The following is an 18,154-nucleotide window of genomic DNA, read 5'->3' on the forward strand; positions in this document are numbered from 1 at the left end:
GTTCACTTACATGCCGACAGGAAATGTTCTTACCTAAAACAGACTTCAGCTAAAACCTGTTCTTTTACTTTGTCATGCCCATTCAGGGAAATCTAGGTCTTTCCCACTCATGCAGATCATGTGAGCTTTCCAAAGATTTTCAGATTTGATATGAGATAAACTCAGATATGATAAACTCAGATATGATAATCTCAGAACCGCCTTATTTAACTGTAGATTCCACCCATCGCCTTTCTGTTACATTTAAATTTATTTGGAACATTTTAAGCTTATAAACCATTTTCTCCAAATAAACAAATAAGGCACAGAAAAGATGAGTCAATAGAGAGATAAGGAGACCTTTGCTCTTGGGCTGATTTTGGATGGTGTTTTCGGTGGGCCAAAGCACACATACCCCACAGGTCAGTGTCCTCTGAGAGAAGAGGAGGAGGAAAATGTTGGTTCTCTTGTCTGACTGGGACAGACTGGAGATTCAGTGCGATCAGAGGCAGCAGAAATGAAGAGTGCGCTGGTGTTTCTCCTGCTGGGCTTTGTGGCTCTGCTACAGGCCAATCCACTGCCCTCACAACCGGTCCTTCAAACTCAGGAGAACTTCAACCTCAACCGGGTAAATGGCTGCTCTATATGAACACAATAATAATAATAATAAAAAGAAGAAGAATATTTACTATCAAAATAGTGATAATAGTATAAGTAAAACATCAAAAACAACAATAATAAAAATACTTCTACTACTGTTACCATGGCTACTAATAATATTAACTTTGTTATTAATAATAGAATTTGGGCAATTTTATTTTAAGACTGCATCTAAAACTAAACTAAACAAAAATAAAAGAATCAAGAAACTGTTCAGATAGAAAGAAAAAGGAATAAAATAAAAACATTTCAAAAAGAATCAAACAAGTGGTACAATAAACAAAACATAGAATTCATGATTATGTATGAAAATACAACAAAGAACAATAACAGATGTGATCAATATTAAAGGGTAATTCATTCAAACTGCAGGATTATTATTGTATTAATGTATTATTCAGCGACTGCTATAAGCTAACATATAGGTCATGTTCTTAAGAGAGAGAGACACTGGAATTTAAGGGGTTAAACCTCTATTGCACAACGTTGCCTCATATTTAAAGACAGCAATAGGGCTAACACTGAAGGGAAAAGTTCAGGTAAGTCAATACAAAGCATGTACTTGGTCATGCTATCTCTTAGTGGACACATTTAAACCTTTTTTAACATTTACTATACATTTTTTGTTACACTGAAACAACATTGTGTGACAGTGGAATTGACAAGCCAGGTCTCGCCACTTTGAGGAACATGGCTCTATATCTTTGTGTCGTTTCTTCTCATTGTCACACGTTACCTCAAGGCAACAAACTCCAAAAGGATCCCTGCACACATTTTGTTTCATGCTTTTTTTCATTTATTAATCAGGTCTGACAAAATAAATCAAGGATCATTTTATGCAAGAAAAATGAATTGAGTATTGTTTTTTTTGTGTGTGCAGTAAAGGGGCTAACAATGTATGTGGTGATTTAACTTTAGGAATTTAGACAATGTCTTGTTATAAACATTTTTCTAGAGATACACCAAGACAACATTGTTCAGTCTAATAAATAATTTGAATTACAGACAATATAACAGTGTATTATATTATATTATTATATTATATTATATTATATTATATTATATTATATTATATTATATTATATTATATTATATTATATTATATTATATTATATTAAGCAATGTAACCTAAATGTACTCATATGATCAAATGACGTGTTGAATGAACACAAATGTGGCATTTTTCTGTAAATTTTAGCACACAATTTCTATCTATTTGTTAATGTGTACCATATTGGGGGGGTAAATAGCATCAAATGTGCCATAGTTTTTGCACAGGCCACATTTTATGTTTACTTTCAATATGTTAAATACAGCAAATAAACACTAACCGTACAGAAGTGTGTTCTCAGATTTGAACTTATTTTCTTTTAGAAAATCAACATGTCATTTGATCAGATGTGTTCAAACTGAATATGACCATTTATAGCTGAATGTCAAGAAAGATCCACTGAGGCTTGAAAGCCTGTGGCCAAGAATATAGCTGGTGTCTTTTATTGACTCATCAGTTTCACAAATTGTCCATTTTTGAAGTGTATGAGTCTTTCTGCAATTATCAAGTCAAATGACTGTCCTTCAAAATGAGTCATTGTATGAGAGGGACAGTTAACTGACAGCCTGATTAAACTGCCAAAATGAACACATCCCTCTGTCCCCTGTGTGAAGAGTCTAAATGTCAAATCGCCATGAGTTAATCAATGGCTGCTCTTTCTTCCTCGGTGGAATGTAAATAGTACAAACTTATCTTGCGATCAAAGAGCGGAGTATGCACACATATGACTATTACACAATACATGAGCTGTTACTTTAGTGTTGAATTAGATTTTGTTTTGCAGAAAGTTTTATTTAACAGCCCCATCGGAATTCATTCTTTTTCATATATCAGTCTTGAAGTCATAGTAACAAAAACAGCCTTTTTAAGGGATAAAGAGAGCTTGGAAAATAGTCCTGTCAATAACTGAAGTGATATTAAACTTCAACATTTGAAAGCCTTTGAAGCTCTCGTTTTTGCCCTAACCCCCAGCAGAAAATTTTAACAATACATTACATTCTTTTCAGATTTTATAACATATAAGTTACCCTAAATTGGTCCCACTTTAGATTAAGTGTCAGTACTAACTATGTAGTTACACATTAACAATGCATGCAACAACAGTGGTGATGTTGTCACTGTGCTGTCAAGTCAATTTCAACTCTGGCACCCATATGGACAGTGTTTCTTCAGAATAGCCTGTCTTCTGTTTGGGTCTTCAGACTTCTGAAAGACTGGTTCATGATTTCTCAGATTGTATCCATCCATCTTGTTGGTTGTGCTCTTCCGTTGGTTGTGCTCCTTTATGTTCATCTGTTCCAAGCCTGAGCATCTCTAATAATGAATTGGTTCTTCTTATAATACCTCCAAAATTAGTCATTCATTGTTACAGATGGATTACGGTAGTACAGAATTATGTAAATACACAAGTGTGTCAATTACAAATTTTACTCACGTAACTCGTGTCTTGATAGCTGTAATAGCATATTTACTCTTAGCTAATTTGCTGTTTTTCCAGCAAAACTTTTCTGATTGTAACAGACAATGTGTGATTAAATACATTATGATAGTACTTACACTGCATCTGAAACACCAACTTCTCTGACATTTAGCTGGCTGTAGTAGCATGCCTGTGTTTTGACATAGACTGTATAATGTAATGGAATATACAAAGCAGCAGATGACCATTTTCCTTTGAACTGTCTATCTTTATGTAGGTACCATGAAATTGGTTTTAATCCATGTGATTTGAACAGGTTACCATGTTAAAACATACATACTCCACAGTATATATGTAAAAGTTACACTTTAAAATATGCAGATAGCTTCTGTGCAGTTAGACATGTGTGTACATTGATTTGTGTACAGTGTATTGTTAGACCAGACATTGTTTTGAAGTAGTAAAATACAAGACACGTTTTAAATTATTACATAAAAGTTACTGTCACATCTGCTGCTGACAACACTCACTATCGCCTGAATAATAGATCAGATCATGCACCACAGCAGTGCTGCTGGAGTTTTCACTCTCTGTTAGACACTCCTACCTTATCTGTCTACCTTGTAGATATAAAGTCAGAGACGATCGCTCATCTGCTGCTGCTTAGTTTGCGTTGGTCATCAGTGGTCACAGGACGTTGCCCACAGGATGCTGTCGGCTGGATTCTCAGTCCAGCAGTGACACTGAGGTGATTAAAAACTCCAGCAGCAGCTCCAGCACCAGCGGAACACACACTAACACACACCACCACCACATTAATGTTATTGCAGTGCTGAGAATGATCCACCACCCAAATAGTACCTGCTCTGTGAGGGTCCATGGGGTCCTGACCACTGAGGAACAGGGCAAAGGGGGGGTAACAAAGTATCAGAGAAACAGATGGACTACAGTCTGTAATTGTAGAACTACAGAGTGCACCTATATAGTAAGTGGAGCTGATAAAATGGACAATGAGTGTAGAAACAAGGAGGTGGTCATAATGTTATAATGTTATGTGTATTTTATAATTATATGAATGTACCAGTGCATGCACAGACACATAAACACACACAGACACACACATACACGCTGACTGTCATGTTTGCTGGTGTTGCTTCAGTTTTTGGGGAAGTGGTATGACATCGCCTCAGCCTCTAACTGTCCATGGAGGAAGAAGTATAAAGGAGATTCTCCTATTGGCTCTTTGGAGTTGAATCGGAGCGACTCATCAAAAGCTCTCAGCATGAAGAGGATCATGTCCAGGTAAACCTCTCTCTGTCTTTCTCTCTCTCTGTCTATGTCCCACTCTATCACCACAAATACATGTTTATTTTTCATACTTACACCACCAATGCATTATGTGTGCACTACAGTATATGTAAGATCATATGTAATGCCCTCACCCCAATCTTATTACTGTTACTTTATATGAATGAAAGAATGAAAAGAAACCTTCACTTAATTTGTTCTCATGGGAAAAAAGTTAAGTAGATGCTAATATAAACATAATCAACCAACAGTTAACTATATACTACTTTAAACTACTCAACTGGCTGTGTAAAAAAAATACTAATAAAATAAAGTAAACAAAGACGTAAAGCCATCAATGATTTCACCATAAGCCATTTTTCTGCGAATATCATGTCGGACATGAATAATCAAAAAAAGAAATAATATTGAGGGACCCCTTGTGGTTTTGTGGCCCTAAGCAGCTGCATATATCGCACATAGCAAGAAACAGTCCTGTTTCCGAGTGTTTCATAGCTTTCATAAGAATTATGGTGTTTCAAAATGCTTTCAAACCCACTTGTGGGCTCAAAGTCTTATTACAGATTTTATAACCTAAGAGTAGCTCAACCACCTTGCCCTGAAGTCCCTGTAGATACTGAATAATAAGCCTTAGTGTGTAATAAGCCTGAGATTTTAAGGGCTAAATATATGAGCATGTAGAAGCCCTCCCTCCTGCACACATTGTACCCCCTTATTGTGAGGTCAACATTTATCAGCACTAACACCTTTCAGATGCTTAAACCACTTTTAGGACAATAGAGTTGACTGTAAAGCTAAGTTTTGAAGCTAAATCTACCCAGTAATCATTTATACTTACTTAACTGAAAAGTAACGGGTAGTGTAAACCCCTCACAGCAATGTGCAACAGACCTGTAGGGCATTTTAAATGTGTCAGTCTCTAATGCTGATTTTACAGGCATGGTGTGTGCAAGATGATCACTGGTGACTATGAGCTGACTGAAACCCCTGGACGATTCTACTACCACAGCGTCAGTGAGTACACATGCTGCTAGATACTGCATTCTGTAAAACCATTTTCCAATAAAAACTCAAGTTTCTGAATACAAACTAAATTGCATGTAATCGGTTACTGACCATTGCTGGCCTTGTGTCCATGCAGAATGGTCAGCTGATGTGGATGCCTATGTTGTGCACACCAACTATGATGAGTATGCACTGGTAGTGATGCTGAAACAGCAGCAAGGAGGAAACAAAACCACCTCCGTCAAACTGTACGGTGAGAGACACAGTTTACATACAGTGTAAACACAGTTGCAGGGCTGGCAGTGAGACTTTGAACTAATAATGTATATAATCTGCTGTAACAGTGTAGATCTGAATTAGTCCAGTAGCGTCCAGTCCAGCTTTAATCTACTGATTCAGTTAGTGATGGATTTTGCATGACAAAGCAACCCATTGTTGCACCTAGTATTCTGTTCTTTTATATTACTTCTATTTTGTTCATTTCTTTTCTGTTTTATTCTATTCTATTCACTGTTTCTTGTTTTTTTACATTCTATTCTATTCTGTTATGATCTGACGCCTTCTTCTATTCTATTCCTACCAATCCAAAGTTTAGCAACAGTAAGTGCAGCATTAATAAAAACCAGGAAGCAGAGATTAACAAATTCTATATGAAATTGAAAACAATACAAAAACACAATATCCCCATGATACACCCTCAGATCATGACAGACCCTGGCTTTTGAACTTGGTAAATTGGTGATAATCAGGAGTATCTTTTTACGTCCAAGGGAACAAAATGTCAGATTATTTCCACAAACAACCAGGCCACAATACATTATCACTCTGCATAGCCCATTTCAGACAAGCTTGAGCCCAGAGAAGTCAGCAGCATTTCTGGACTTTGCTGACATATAGATCCACTGTGCATAGTGCAGTCTTAACCTGCGCTGACAAGCAGTGGCGGACAATGGTTTATCAAAGTATTCCAGAACTCATGTAGCAACATCCATCAGAGAAGCATGCTTGGTTTTAGTGCAGTGCCATCTAAAGGAACAAAGATTATGACTTTTTTTTTGTGGTTTTCACAACTGTGTTGCAAGCATCAGTTTCAGAATAAGCATACATTTACAAAAAACAATTGGTGTCATTCACCAACTGTTCATGAGAAGAAATTTTCACAAAGATTCTGACACTCGCCAGTGTTTTCTTATTTATGTTTAAGAACAAAATCTATGCACACTCAAGAGCACAATAGTGTGAACAATTTTGCAGTTTAAGAACATGTCATGAATTTGACGTAAACTTTTTCTTAGGATCTTTCTCAAAAAAATGTATCACTGCTTTCTTTTTTATTTGCTTTAGTCTCCCAACTTCTAGAATTGAGATTTGTAGTTTTGATATTTTGAGTGTTGTTTCCCCCTGCAGGTCGTAAAATGGAACTGCGGCCCACGCTATTGGATGACTTCAAGGCCCTGGTGGCTGAGCAGGGAATGAGTGCAGATACAATCTCCATTAAACAGAACAAAGGTATTCTTTACAACATAGGCATGCACATTGAAGGCCTATAACCACGTATTAGTACACTGCTGCTGTTTTACTCACTCTTTACTCTCTTTACTCTGTCATTCAGGTGAATGTATTCCAGGGGAGCAGACGACCCCAAAGCCTCAGACTCAAGTAATCATGCAATTCTTTGCTATATGTTAATTAACTTATTGTGTGGCGTTACTGTCAAAAGGTAAAAGGCATGGTTGTTGTTGCAGTACAGACAGAAAATGACTGCTAAAAAAAGCTACAGTAAATTTGCAGGCAGATTTAATGATCCCTAGCTGAGACTTTAACACTGTACTATCAGCAGTTTTTCCTGTGGTTCTCTTTAAAGATATATTTTTAACTCCCAATCTCACAATGCTTTGTTCTCTATGGCTGTTACGTGGTGAAGGTGAGAGCGAGAAGGACTGCTGTTCTGCCAGCACCGGAGGAAGGTTCTGGAGATATGCCCATGTTCAGAGGAGCAGGTACATTTCTGTTTCTTCTTCTGCTGAAATATTATTTACTCCTGTGCTGAATTTAGTCTTAACAAAAGAAATAATTAGGTCCACATTTCAACTTCTCGCTTTCATAACTACATCACTTAAAACTGAGAGGCCAAACCCATGATGAAGTCAGCGTTAGGGTTTGGATTCTAAAACTCACATTGAACACTCTTTTGCATTGCATTGAGTTTGTATTTCACAATAAACATACCAATAGAAATGCTCCAAAATGGGAGCATTTCTATGAGTATGTTCATCCTGAAAATTTGAAATGATGAATGGCAGCTGGAAATTTCAACTTATGTAAAAAATAAAAGGTGACAAGGTTTTTACGTCTGACAGCAACTATACATAATATTGGTATTACAAATACATATATTTACATTTCATCTATCTATCTATCTATCTATCTATCTATCTATCTATCTATCTATCTATATATATATATATATATATATATATATATATATATATGTATATGTGTGTGTGTGTCCCATATGTGACATGTGACATATGGCGCATATCTATGACCCTACATTCTGAAAAGGAATAAAATGTGTGCATGTGTGTGTAGAGTCCTGTACAGCTGAAAAGGACTCTGGCCCGTGTTTTGGGATGCTCCAGCGTTACCACTATAACTCCTCCCTCATGGCCTGCCAGAAGTTCATATATGGAGGCTGTGTGGGCAACCAGAACAACTTTATGACAGAGAAGGAGTGTCTGCAGACCTGCCGCACTGAGGGTGAGGGAGCCATGGGACTGTGAGGGGGGTCTACTCTATACTGGGAGATATGATGGTGTCCTTGGGTGACACACTGTGGTTCCGCTTGACAATACACTTGTTGAAGATAATAGACTAGATGTGTTTCTCTTGTGTGTGCTACAGCTGCCTGCAGGTTGCCGATGGATGCTGGTCCCTGTACCACTCCTCAAGAGCTGTGGGCCTTCGACTCGTCCAGCGGCAAGTGTGTGACCTTCAAATACGGAGGCTGCAAAGGCAACGGCAACAAGTTCTACAGCCAAAAGGAGTGCGAGGAGTACTGTGGAGTAATGAAAGATGGTAAATACACAAAAACAATATACGCGATCATTGGTTCACACAACATGTTTGGACAATAATTCAAATAAAAACAGACAGCAATGATTTGCAAGAACTTTGAACTTTTATTCAGTTGAAACCAGAAGAAATACAAGGTAATATTCCAAGTAATTAACTTTACTGTTTTTGATAACTTTTTGAAAACCTTGATACCTGCAACATTTTCCCAATAAGTTGGGATAGGGCCATGTTTACATGCTTAGGAAAATAAATCAAGTTGATAAGGTAAATTATTCAGTATTTCTTTTTTGTGCTGTTTTCTATTAAATACATATAAAAGATGATTTACAAAATCACTGCTTTCTGGCTTTATTTGCATTTTACCCTCTGTCCCAGCCTTTTTGGAATTGAGTTTGTATATGATATACTGTTATGCACAAGAGTTTGAATACCCAGAGTCAAATTGCAGGTTTTGTTGATTTTCTAAGAGAAAATAAATTAACATATTCTCTACAGGGAGATATTCACTTAAAAATCAACAAAACATTTAATTTGACCAGGAGCGTCCAAACCTTTGCAATAACTGTACATGGAATGCCACTGTTTGAATTGTTTATTATAATATACTGCAGTGAAATAAGCATATTGCTGCTGCTGGAAAAAGCTTGTATCTCCATTTTTGTCAAAATTTCTTCAAATACAATAATTTTACATTAATTTTAGGTAATGGTAAGAGTGTTTTTCCCTTTCGCCTGAAATCATCTGGAGATACTAGTCTTTTGTCTGACAATGACAAAATATTAATGTCCTAACATATTCTGTTTTTAATATTTCAGGTGATGAGGAATTCCTTAAACTGACCTAAAGAAGAGCAGTAAACTGAGCCAAAACAGTAAATATCTGCTAACACTGTGTAGTCCAGCTTTTCCAGCAAATTTGTCCATTAATAGTCACAAATTTGCAAAAGTGCACAATAAACAGAGACCTATACATTCTGCATACCTCTCATTGTTTAATTTATAAACCTCCATTAGCATATAGGAACACTACATTTCTGAACTCTATGTACTGCTGTGAACTTGAAAACATTTATCTTGCAAGTATATAACCAGCAACTTAAAACGAGAATCTGCCCCTTTACTTCATTTGTAGCCAATCAGCGAAGATATGTTTTATGTCTGAAGTTTGCTTCTTTGGTTTCGCAGTGAAGCTAATGCTAATGCAAGTAGAAAAGTAAATAAGTTGTGAAATTCAGGGGTTCTGAAGGGTCCAGCACTAACTAAAGATGCAGCGCTGCTTTGCCTCAGGTTCACACAGTTGGTTCTTCATAGACTAGCAACAGTAACTATGCCCAGGATTCTTCTGAAAACCTTCATGATGTGCCTCAGCATATTTGCAAATCTGAAATCTCACCCTATTACCCAAGAGTTTGGTGGAAGAGTGAATTGTTACTAATTTCTCAAACCAAAGACACTAGAGGAGCTATGTGAAATCTCAATTAATGTGAGCAAGTGTGCATAACCACACTAGAAATGAGAATTTGCAAAAGAAAAACTATTAAACCAAATACTTTGGAGCCATTGAAGCTAGAATCAGTGCTGCTATGTCTAGTGAGTTAGCAGCCAGTCAACGCTAAAGTAGCCAGCCAACAATGGACCCCCGAATACCAGGGAGTATTTCACACACTGGAAGTAATGGAAAAATAGCTAACAGGTAACCGTGTGACATAATGTGTCAGAAACCACATAAACAAGTTTAATAATAATAATAATACATTGGATTTATAACACACTTTTCATTTATAGTAAATCCCAAAGTGCTTACAGTGTAAAACATTAATTAAAAGAATCAAAAAATAATACTAATAAAATATAATCCTTTATTGTCCATATGTCCTCCTAAAAAGATATGTCTTTAGTCCCTTTTTAAAAGAATCAGTTGTCTGAGGCTTCCTCAGGTGGTCAGGCAGGGCATTCCAAAGGCGTGGAGCTGCAGAACAAAAGGCATGGGTCACCCATGGTACAAAGTTTTGTTCTGGTTGGAAGAAGACGGTGGAGATGCACAGAGCGAAGGGCTCGTAGATGTGTCTGTGGTACTAGCAGTTCTTTTAAGTAAGAGGGAGCTTGGCCATGAACACATTTGTGTGTAAGGAGGAGAACCTTGCATTCAATCCTCTTAGTCACAGGGAGCCAGTGAAGAGACTGAAGAACAGGTGTAATGTGCTCATTTTTGCGTACCTTCATCAGGACCCTGGCTGCACTGTTTTGAACATACTGTAATCTCTGAATACTCTTACTAGGGAGCCCCAAGAGAAGAGCATTACAGTAGTCCAGTCTTAAGGACACAAAAGCTTGGACCAGTCAAGTTTAATTGAGATAATTAACATCTCCAAGTGAGGCAGGTTTGTTAGCCACATTAGCCTTGTAGCTAACTAAAGAAGCCAACTTCAGACACCAAACATGTCTTGGCTTATTGATTACATTTGGGGAAAGAGGAAAACTAAATTTGAGCTTTGGTCAAACAATCTTTTATCAACGATGTAATTTCCACTGTGGTAATGCTAGCAGGGTCCTGCAGAGGTCAGTGTTGACTGAACCATAATTGGCACCCTAGTCTCCCTGTCTCTGCTCTAGGCTGTTGAACTAGTACCACTTGAGTGCTTAGAGCACAAGTGGTTAAGGTCAGTATTTGGGTAAGGGCAACTGTTCCTAGACCAGGGCAAACAGGGGAGATTCTGTCCCGAGCCCCAGCGGCCCGGTCCAGCTTCCTGCCCTACAGATTCCCAGCGTTCTCGGCTGCCGATACTGGCAAGAGAATGCTGGGAATATCCGGAGAGGAAAAAGGAACTGACGGCTTTCTGTGACCTTCCGGCCAGGGCCACATCACCTGCTCACACACACATACGCACTCACATTCTCCCTCATAAAGCAGCACGAAACACTGAGAGCCATACTGCTAAAAAATGACAGACGCCAACTAAACTCTTGTCCATGCACGTACACTAAAACTGAGAGGCTGCTTCAGCCACAAACACAATTCACACAACAATCACAGCAGATTTCTCTTCATTCTTCATCCAGCATTGTGCTGCTTTTCCCAGTCACATATACAGTGGTATGTGAAAAGTGGCATGAGTTTAAATGGATGGATCTTCATAAAACCCTTTGTTGTAACTGTGTAAAAGAGAACATGACATAATGTCAAAGTTCCTATTAAAGCTTTTTCTTAGAACCATACATCCAATACAAGAACCATTTAAGAACCTTTATTTCTAAGAACCTACATATTTAGAGAGTATTAGGATGCGCGAGGAAGTTTGTAGACATCTGCTCATGCAACGTTTCTTCTGACATCAATGACATGAATAGGGAGTTTGTCCCCTTTTTGCTGCAGTAACAGCCTCTACTCTTCTGGTAAGGCTTTACACTGGATGCTGGAACTTTGCTGTCAGGATGTGATTGCATTTGACCACAAGAGCATTAGTGAGGTCCGGTACTGATGTTGGATGCTCAGTTCTGGTTCACTCAAGCTCAAACCTAAGGTACTTGATGGAGCTCCATCACTCCAAGCTGACAGCTGACCTTAGGCTCATATGTGGCTGCCCTAGAGTGTCCCATTCAACTAGTCAAGGTTTTTTATGGAAATTATACAAATTGTGTGTGCACACTTGAATGTTTGTGTCGGCAAGGGGTGCATTTTAAAGTAGAACTCACTAATTAGATGGGGTGGACACTTTAGCACATATACCGTGTGTCTCAATTCATGGTCTGCATCCTTCAGAGGCTGCATTTGAAGGCTGATTGTGTCACAGCTGCACAACTAGACTGTCCTATTTCATATGTGGCCGGGAAATGTGTCCTTCCTTTCCATGGCAAGGATCCAACGGGTGCATCCATGGTCAGCCAATATATCCGAGGTTCATTGCGTGATTCGAGAGCATGGCAGCATGAACAGAGGAGTGAACAGTAGCTGAAAAGTACACTCTTACATACAAGTTAAATATATAAAAATATAAGTATTGGGTTTAAACTGAGGTGGCTAACGATACAAAGAAACAATCTCATCAGTAGCCTGCAGTAAAGCATCTCTAGCTCTAATAAATGAAAGAATCAAAATCAAAGTTTCTGGCTCCATCTTTAAAGAACTTTAAAAGAACTTAACAAGAACGGTGTATTGTGGTGCAGTGGTAAGGGTGGGAACAGCGGTGCTGTGATGCAAACAGGAAATCCGCCGTATGGCAGACCATTTCATTTCAGCTTTTGCGGGTCTAAGCAGCCTTCAAAGGACACGCCTTCTTAGATTGCATCCTTCAAAGGACCCAGCCCCTGAATTGAGACACACTGATAGTGTGTTTCAAAATGTCTAAAACAAGAACATTCAACACAATACAAGAGGGACATTCCTCTCGTTCAGTTTTCTGGGGAAATCATATTTTGTAGAACAGTTCTTGCTGTGTCCAAAAAGCCTATCTCTTGGAAAAAGCCATTTTCTGTCCTTTTTCAAAATGTTTGATATAGTATGTAACAATTTTTTAAATGTACAGTTCACTTCTCAGTCCATACATTCCATATATGGAAACTGAACTGCAAAACAGCTGCTCGTCATGAAAACTGACACATTTACATATACCCACCTATTTGGCCTACAGCATCTTAAACTCCGCCTATTCACGCTGATATTATAAAGACTGTTTCAGACCAGGGCACAATAGAAGGCAGCCAATCAGAGCATTATAGAGAAGTTACAGAAGCATGTAATAAAACTTTAGGCCCGTTGGTGGGCCCTGGCCATCTAAAGGGTTACATTGTAAGGGATAAAGAGATTGTCATATAAAAATGAACTATGAGTGTTTTATTACATAAAACTACAAAACTATCATTAACTGGATCTCCAGGAAGAAAATAATATACAAGAAAATTGCAGGATATGGGCCATTTAAGATGTACAGGACATTTGGATCTCAATCCTCTTATTTGGCTGTATGTACAAAAATAGTCATTTTTACTATGCCTTCAAGACTGTTATATAAATGAGGTCTGTTTTGTCTTGTGCCTCATTTGAAAAGCAGTCCACATTCAATCGCTCCATATAACTTCAGCATGAATGAGTGGAGCTAAACTGCTGTAGTCTGAATAGGTGGACATGTATATGCCTTGCTTTTGTGACAACACAAAATCAGTGAATTCGAAATAGTCTTTTTTCCCCAAGCTTCATTTCCAGCTATGAACTGTACGAAGTAGGAAGTGAACAGTAGGTTTTTAAAATTTAACAGTTTTATTTCAAAAGTGGGGAAATGTTGTCCAGGAGTTTTCCACGGTATGGTCCCTTTAACACTGCCACTGAGCTCTGTAATGCTGTACTGACCAGTGTGATTTGGCAAGAAGTTTCTACAAACATCCCTGCAATCACATACAGGTACAGCACGCCAGCTCAACATTTGGGTTTCTTGGAAAAAGAAAAAGAGTGACTCCTGTGATCTGTCCGTTACTGAGACACTCAGAGCAAATGTGTTTAAACATAATTGAGTTCTCATAGCCCATGTGTGGTTGGATGAAGTTACCAGCTGGACGAAGGCCTGCAGATCTGTAATGTAGGCCGTTCCCACAGTGCTGTGGTTTGGGTAAATGAAATGAAAGTGTCTTTGCTGTGTGCAAGACTGGGACTGGTTATTGGTGGGTCTTTGCTGTGGGAAGAGTGCTGGTGTGTAAATATGTGGAGAGCCAAAAGGGAATGTGTGTGTGTGTGTGTGCGTGTGTGTGTGCGTGTGTGTGTGTGTGTGTGTGTGTGTGTGTGTGTGTGTGTGTGTGTGTGTGTGTGTGTGTGTAAGACGGCTTGGTCGGCAACTCAAACAGATACAGACCACTGGATAGGATCAAAGTGCGTCATCTCATAGAGGGGTTCACTTCTCCTTCACATATACACACACATTTCCATGGAACATCTCAGACTCAGAAATTCCCATTTAAGAATGCCACGACCTATATGGTTATATGGTGATTCACCTACAGCACATGGTTTACTTACAAAGGTCTGCACATTCTCACAAAGTGACATACGATACTGTACAAAAGCCAGAGACTGTTTATTTAATTTATAGCCAAAATATGCTTTAAGTAGATGTTATTTTTTTTACTGCAGGACAAAAAGAAAACATATATTTAACAAAAACTTACACAAAAGCACACACACACACACACACACACACACACACACACACGCTTCTCCCTCAGGGTGGCGGGGTGCTGGAGCCTATCCCAGCGGTCATTGGGTGGAAGGCAGGATACACCCTGGACAGGTCACCAGTCCATCGCAGGGCATACACAAAAGCATCAACAAATAAATATAATGTCTTCTTTTTCAATGTTCAGTGTGTCTACCCTTTATTACAGCATCCACTCTTTTCAAGAGACTTGCTTTCAGTTTTTCAAAGAAACTTGCAGGAATATTTTTCCACACCTCAAAAGTTTAGTCTTAGAAGTTGTTTGGATTTTCTGATTTTCACAGTCCAAAGAAACTTTCAGTGACTCACTTTCAGATTGAGGTCTGGACTCGTTCTGATAAAATCAGCAGCTTCTTTGCTCGATTTTTGTCATTTATATTACTACTATTTATATATATATATATATATATATATATATATGTGTGTGTGTGTGTACAAGTAATTCACTCTTTCCAACAATTTCTTGAGGTTTTCAAAATTATTAATATGCTTAGGCATATGGTAAAGTTTTGCGGCGGTATCCTGGGCGTAATTACACTTGCTAGGCTATAAAGGACGAACAGCATGAACCAGTTTGCTACAGCACCAACCTGAGGCAGACCAGTGCTGCATTTGATGTTAGATAAGAAAAGACAGAAACTTGCCAATTGTAGGTGAAGCAGGTACACCTCCCAGAATTTTGATTTTGAGACATTCAGGAGGTCCAAGAGGTTAACTATGGAGCCCTGGACGCCCCCTGGATCCCCTGTATTGCACAGATAATGTTAATATTTATAATGATAATCAACATCATCTTGCGTTAATTTCCCATGAAATAGTATTGTTAACTATCGTCATAAGAGAATTCTACCTATCTTTCAAGCTTTCTTCATAATAAAATTGGGACTGTTAACAAAATAATTAAGTGGTTTGATGTGAAACGTGGCATTTTAGAGAAACCTATGTATTGGCTTCATGGTGGAGAGGTACATGCAGAGTGTTGTAAGACAAACTAGACCCCAAAGAAAACTTTTTTTGAGATGCACCACTCTTTTATTATTTCAACCTTACATTTAAAAGCTCAGATTCACTGGTGGTTTTCGATAGAAAATAACATGGCAATATCTGGGCTGGAGATATCAAGACTCCTGATTCCCATCACCACCACTGTAAAGAAACCTGAGATGTTAATTTTCTCTGTAGTGAAACATTTCTCATCAGACAACTCTGAATGACTGTATACATCTCAATCACTCAATAAAGTAGGAATGTTGAAAATTGGTTGACTTGCCATTTTCTTCATCACTTCTTCCCTAAAATTTCCTTTTGATTGTGAAATGAAAGACAAAAAAAGAGCGGGGACGGAAATGCTCAGATGTAATAGAAACATAAAAATGCCTATGCAGTGTTTTTTCATCAATAAAAGCCTTGTTTATAATGGGAGTAATACAAGGTTATCCATCATAAGATGTGCTTCAAATATATTTCAGCAGAGGCCTTTATCCTAATGCTGTCTACAGCGAGAAGAGCACCTAATCCAAAAGCTCGCCAGCACAAACAGGCTTTCATTTCAAATTCAAAATTTAACGGAAACTTGATGAGCCAGATCCAGTCAGTGGTCATTTGAACCACTGCAGGTTACATTCTTTACAATGTTACTCTTAATATTTATATCCAGACATATATTTTAATTATTAACATGCTTACAGATATAAGGTATTATCATCGTCATCCTCAGCGTCACGTCAGAGTTACTTTATCACGATCTAGTGTCATCAATTTCAGTGAACTCATTGTCATTTAAGCGAGTCAGGATAGCTAACGTTAGCTAATGCTAGCCAGCTAGCCACTGTTGCATTTTATTTTGCTTTAGGTGTCTTAAGTCGAGCTATAATAGCAGGCAGATCTTCTATGGAGTGTTAAAATGAGATGGAAATCTAGGTAACAGCTAGGTCCGTTATTTAGCTAGCTAACCTAGCTCATGTGAAGTGAGTTAGGCTCGTAACCTAGTTAGATAGTTACCAGACAACGTGCAGTAAAGTAGATTGTTAATGCACAGGCAGGATGTGAAATATTTGTCAGGAATATGGGTTAATACGTAACAATGTTTTAATTTAGGTCCACACAACAGAGTTACAAGATTTCTATTCGACAAAACTTTCCAAAACAATGACACCCATGTGAACTGATATACAATTGCAAACTTAACTCTTCAAACCTATCATACGCTGACTGTAAATGCGAGCAGAGTTTACAGATATTTTAATCAGTTGCGGGTTTGTCACCCTACGTTTATTATGATATACACAAGCGTTTACACATGGAGCCCCAACGTTAACATGGTTAAAAAAAAATTAATGAAGTTGTTTTCCCTCCCAAACAATGGCCACAACTATTACTCACTGTTTTGAATTCTCTCGCAAAAATTGCATTCCCACGCAAAATATATTGTTGCTGTCGGAACAAAACCATCTCCATTTTTGTCGTTTTTCAGCTTTTGACATAATTTGAATATACGTGTTGCTCTTTACATCTTTTATAAATTTCACGACGAATGGACCAAAGGAAATGTGTTCCAAAATGGCTTGGAAAAACTTTTCTCCTTCTCCTGTAAAGTTAACTAGGTCACCATTTTCAGAGATGCGAGATTTTCTTCCGACAGCAGCGACATGCTTGTCAGACAGCAAGCAAACGTAGGACTAGAGGTGCCGAACCACATTGCCTATATTAGAGCTTTGTTTTTAGCATAGCTAGCTAATGGGAAAATCTGTTTTCCCAGTTTCGCCAGTTTATGCTGAGTTTATTCAGCAATTCAGCAGTTCTCTGCAGTCATTGTAAATGTAACTTTTACTGTACGAGGATACTCAATCTAGATTTCAGTTTGCGCTCACTAACAGCATAATCATGTTTGAACTGACACAATGTTTTTATGTTTCAATGTAAGATCAACATAAAATTCAGTGAGCTGCTCCATGTCTGAGTTTAAGCAAGGCACAGCTTTTGCAAGCAAATATAAACTGTTTACATCATAATGCAAAACATTTGCAAGGGATCGCAAAACATTTGGAAGGGAATGTGTTTTATTTGCAAGAGAACACAATACATTTGTGGAATAATGCAACACATTTGCGCAATGGCATTAACTTTTTTTTTTAACCACGGCCCCTTTGGGGCTCCATATTTACAAGTTTGAAATTACAATTTAAAAGTTTGTGTTTGGGTTCACTTTGTTTGGGTTTTCAATAAAATCTGTTTTAAAAAAGTTGCAGATAAAAGTACATTAGTCTGATATGATGCTGCTGGTCTACAGCTTCACAGATTTGAACTATTTAGTAGGAATCTGTGAAAATTAGAAGAAGAAATGCATAATAGAGCTATTCAGAGCTGCAGATGGTAATGACTGAGAAAGCTGTATAAACACCAAGAATTAAGTTTCTAATATGATTAACATCCAATACCATAAATGGATAATGTC

The 18,154-nt window shown here is 37.9% G+C and overlaps 1 protein-coding gene across 1 annotated transcript; it reads left to right on the top strand.

The window, feature by feature from the left end:
- The first annotated feature begins 446 nt into the window (after nt 1–446).
- Nucleotides 447–9,477, top strand: LOC108433551 (alpha-1-microglobulin/bikunin precursor). The gene is made up of 10 exons (XM_017708197.2): nt 447–607; nt 4,270–4,412; nt 5,356–5,432; nt 5,560–5,676; nt 6,831–6,932; nt 7,036–7,082; nt 7,348–7,423; nt 8,016–8,183; nt 8,328–8,501; nt 9,317–9,477. Exons 1-10 carry the CDS (start codon nt 497–499, stop codon nt 9,343–9,345), a joined length of 1,044 nt encoding a protein of 347 aa, XP_017563686.1. The 5' UTR covers nt 447–496; the 3' UTR covers nt 9,346–9,477.
- The last annotated feature ends 8,677 nt before the right edge of the window (nt 9,478–18,154 follow it).

This window comes from Pygocentrus nattereri, chromosome 18 (assembly GCF_015220715.1).
Source record: "Pygocentrus nattereri isolate fPygNat1 chromosome 18, fPygNat1.pri, whole genome shotgun sequence".
Classification (NCBI taxonomy): domain Eukaryota; kingdom Metazoa; phylum Chordata; class Actinopteri; order Characiformes; family Serrasalmidae; genus Pygocentrus; species Pygocentrus nattereri.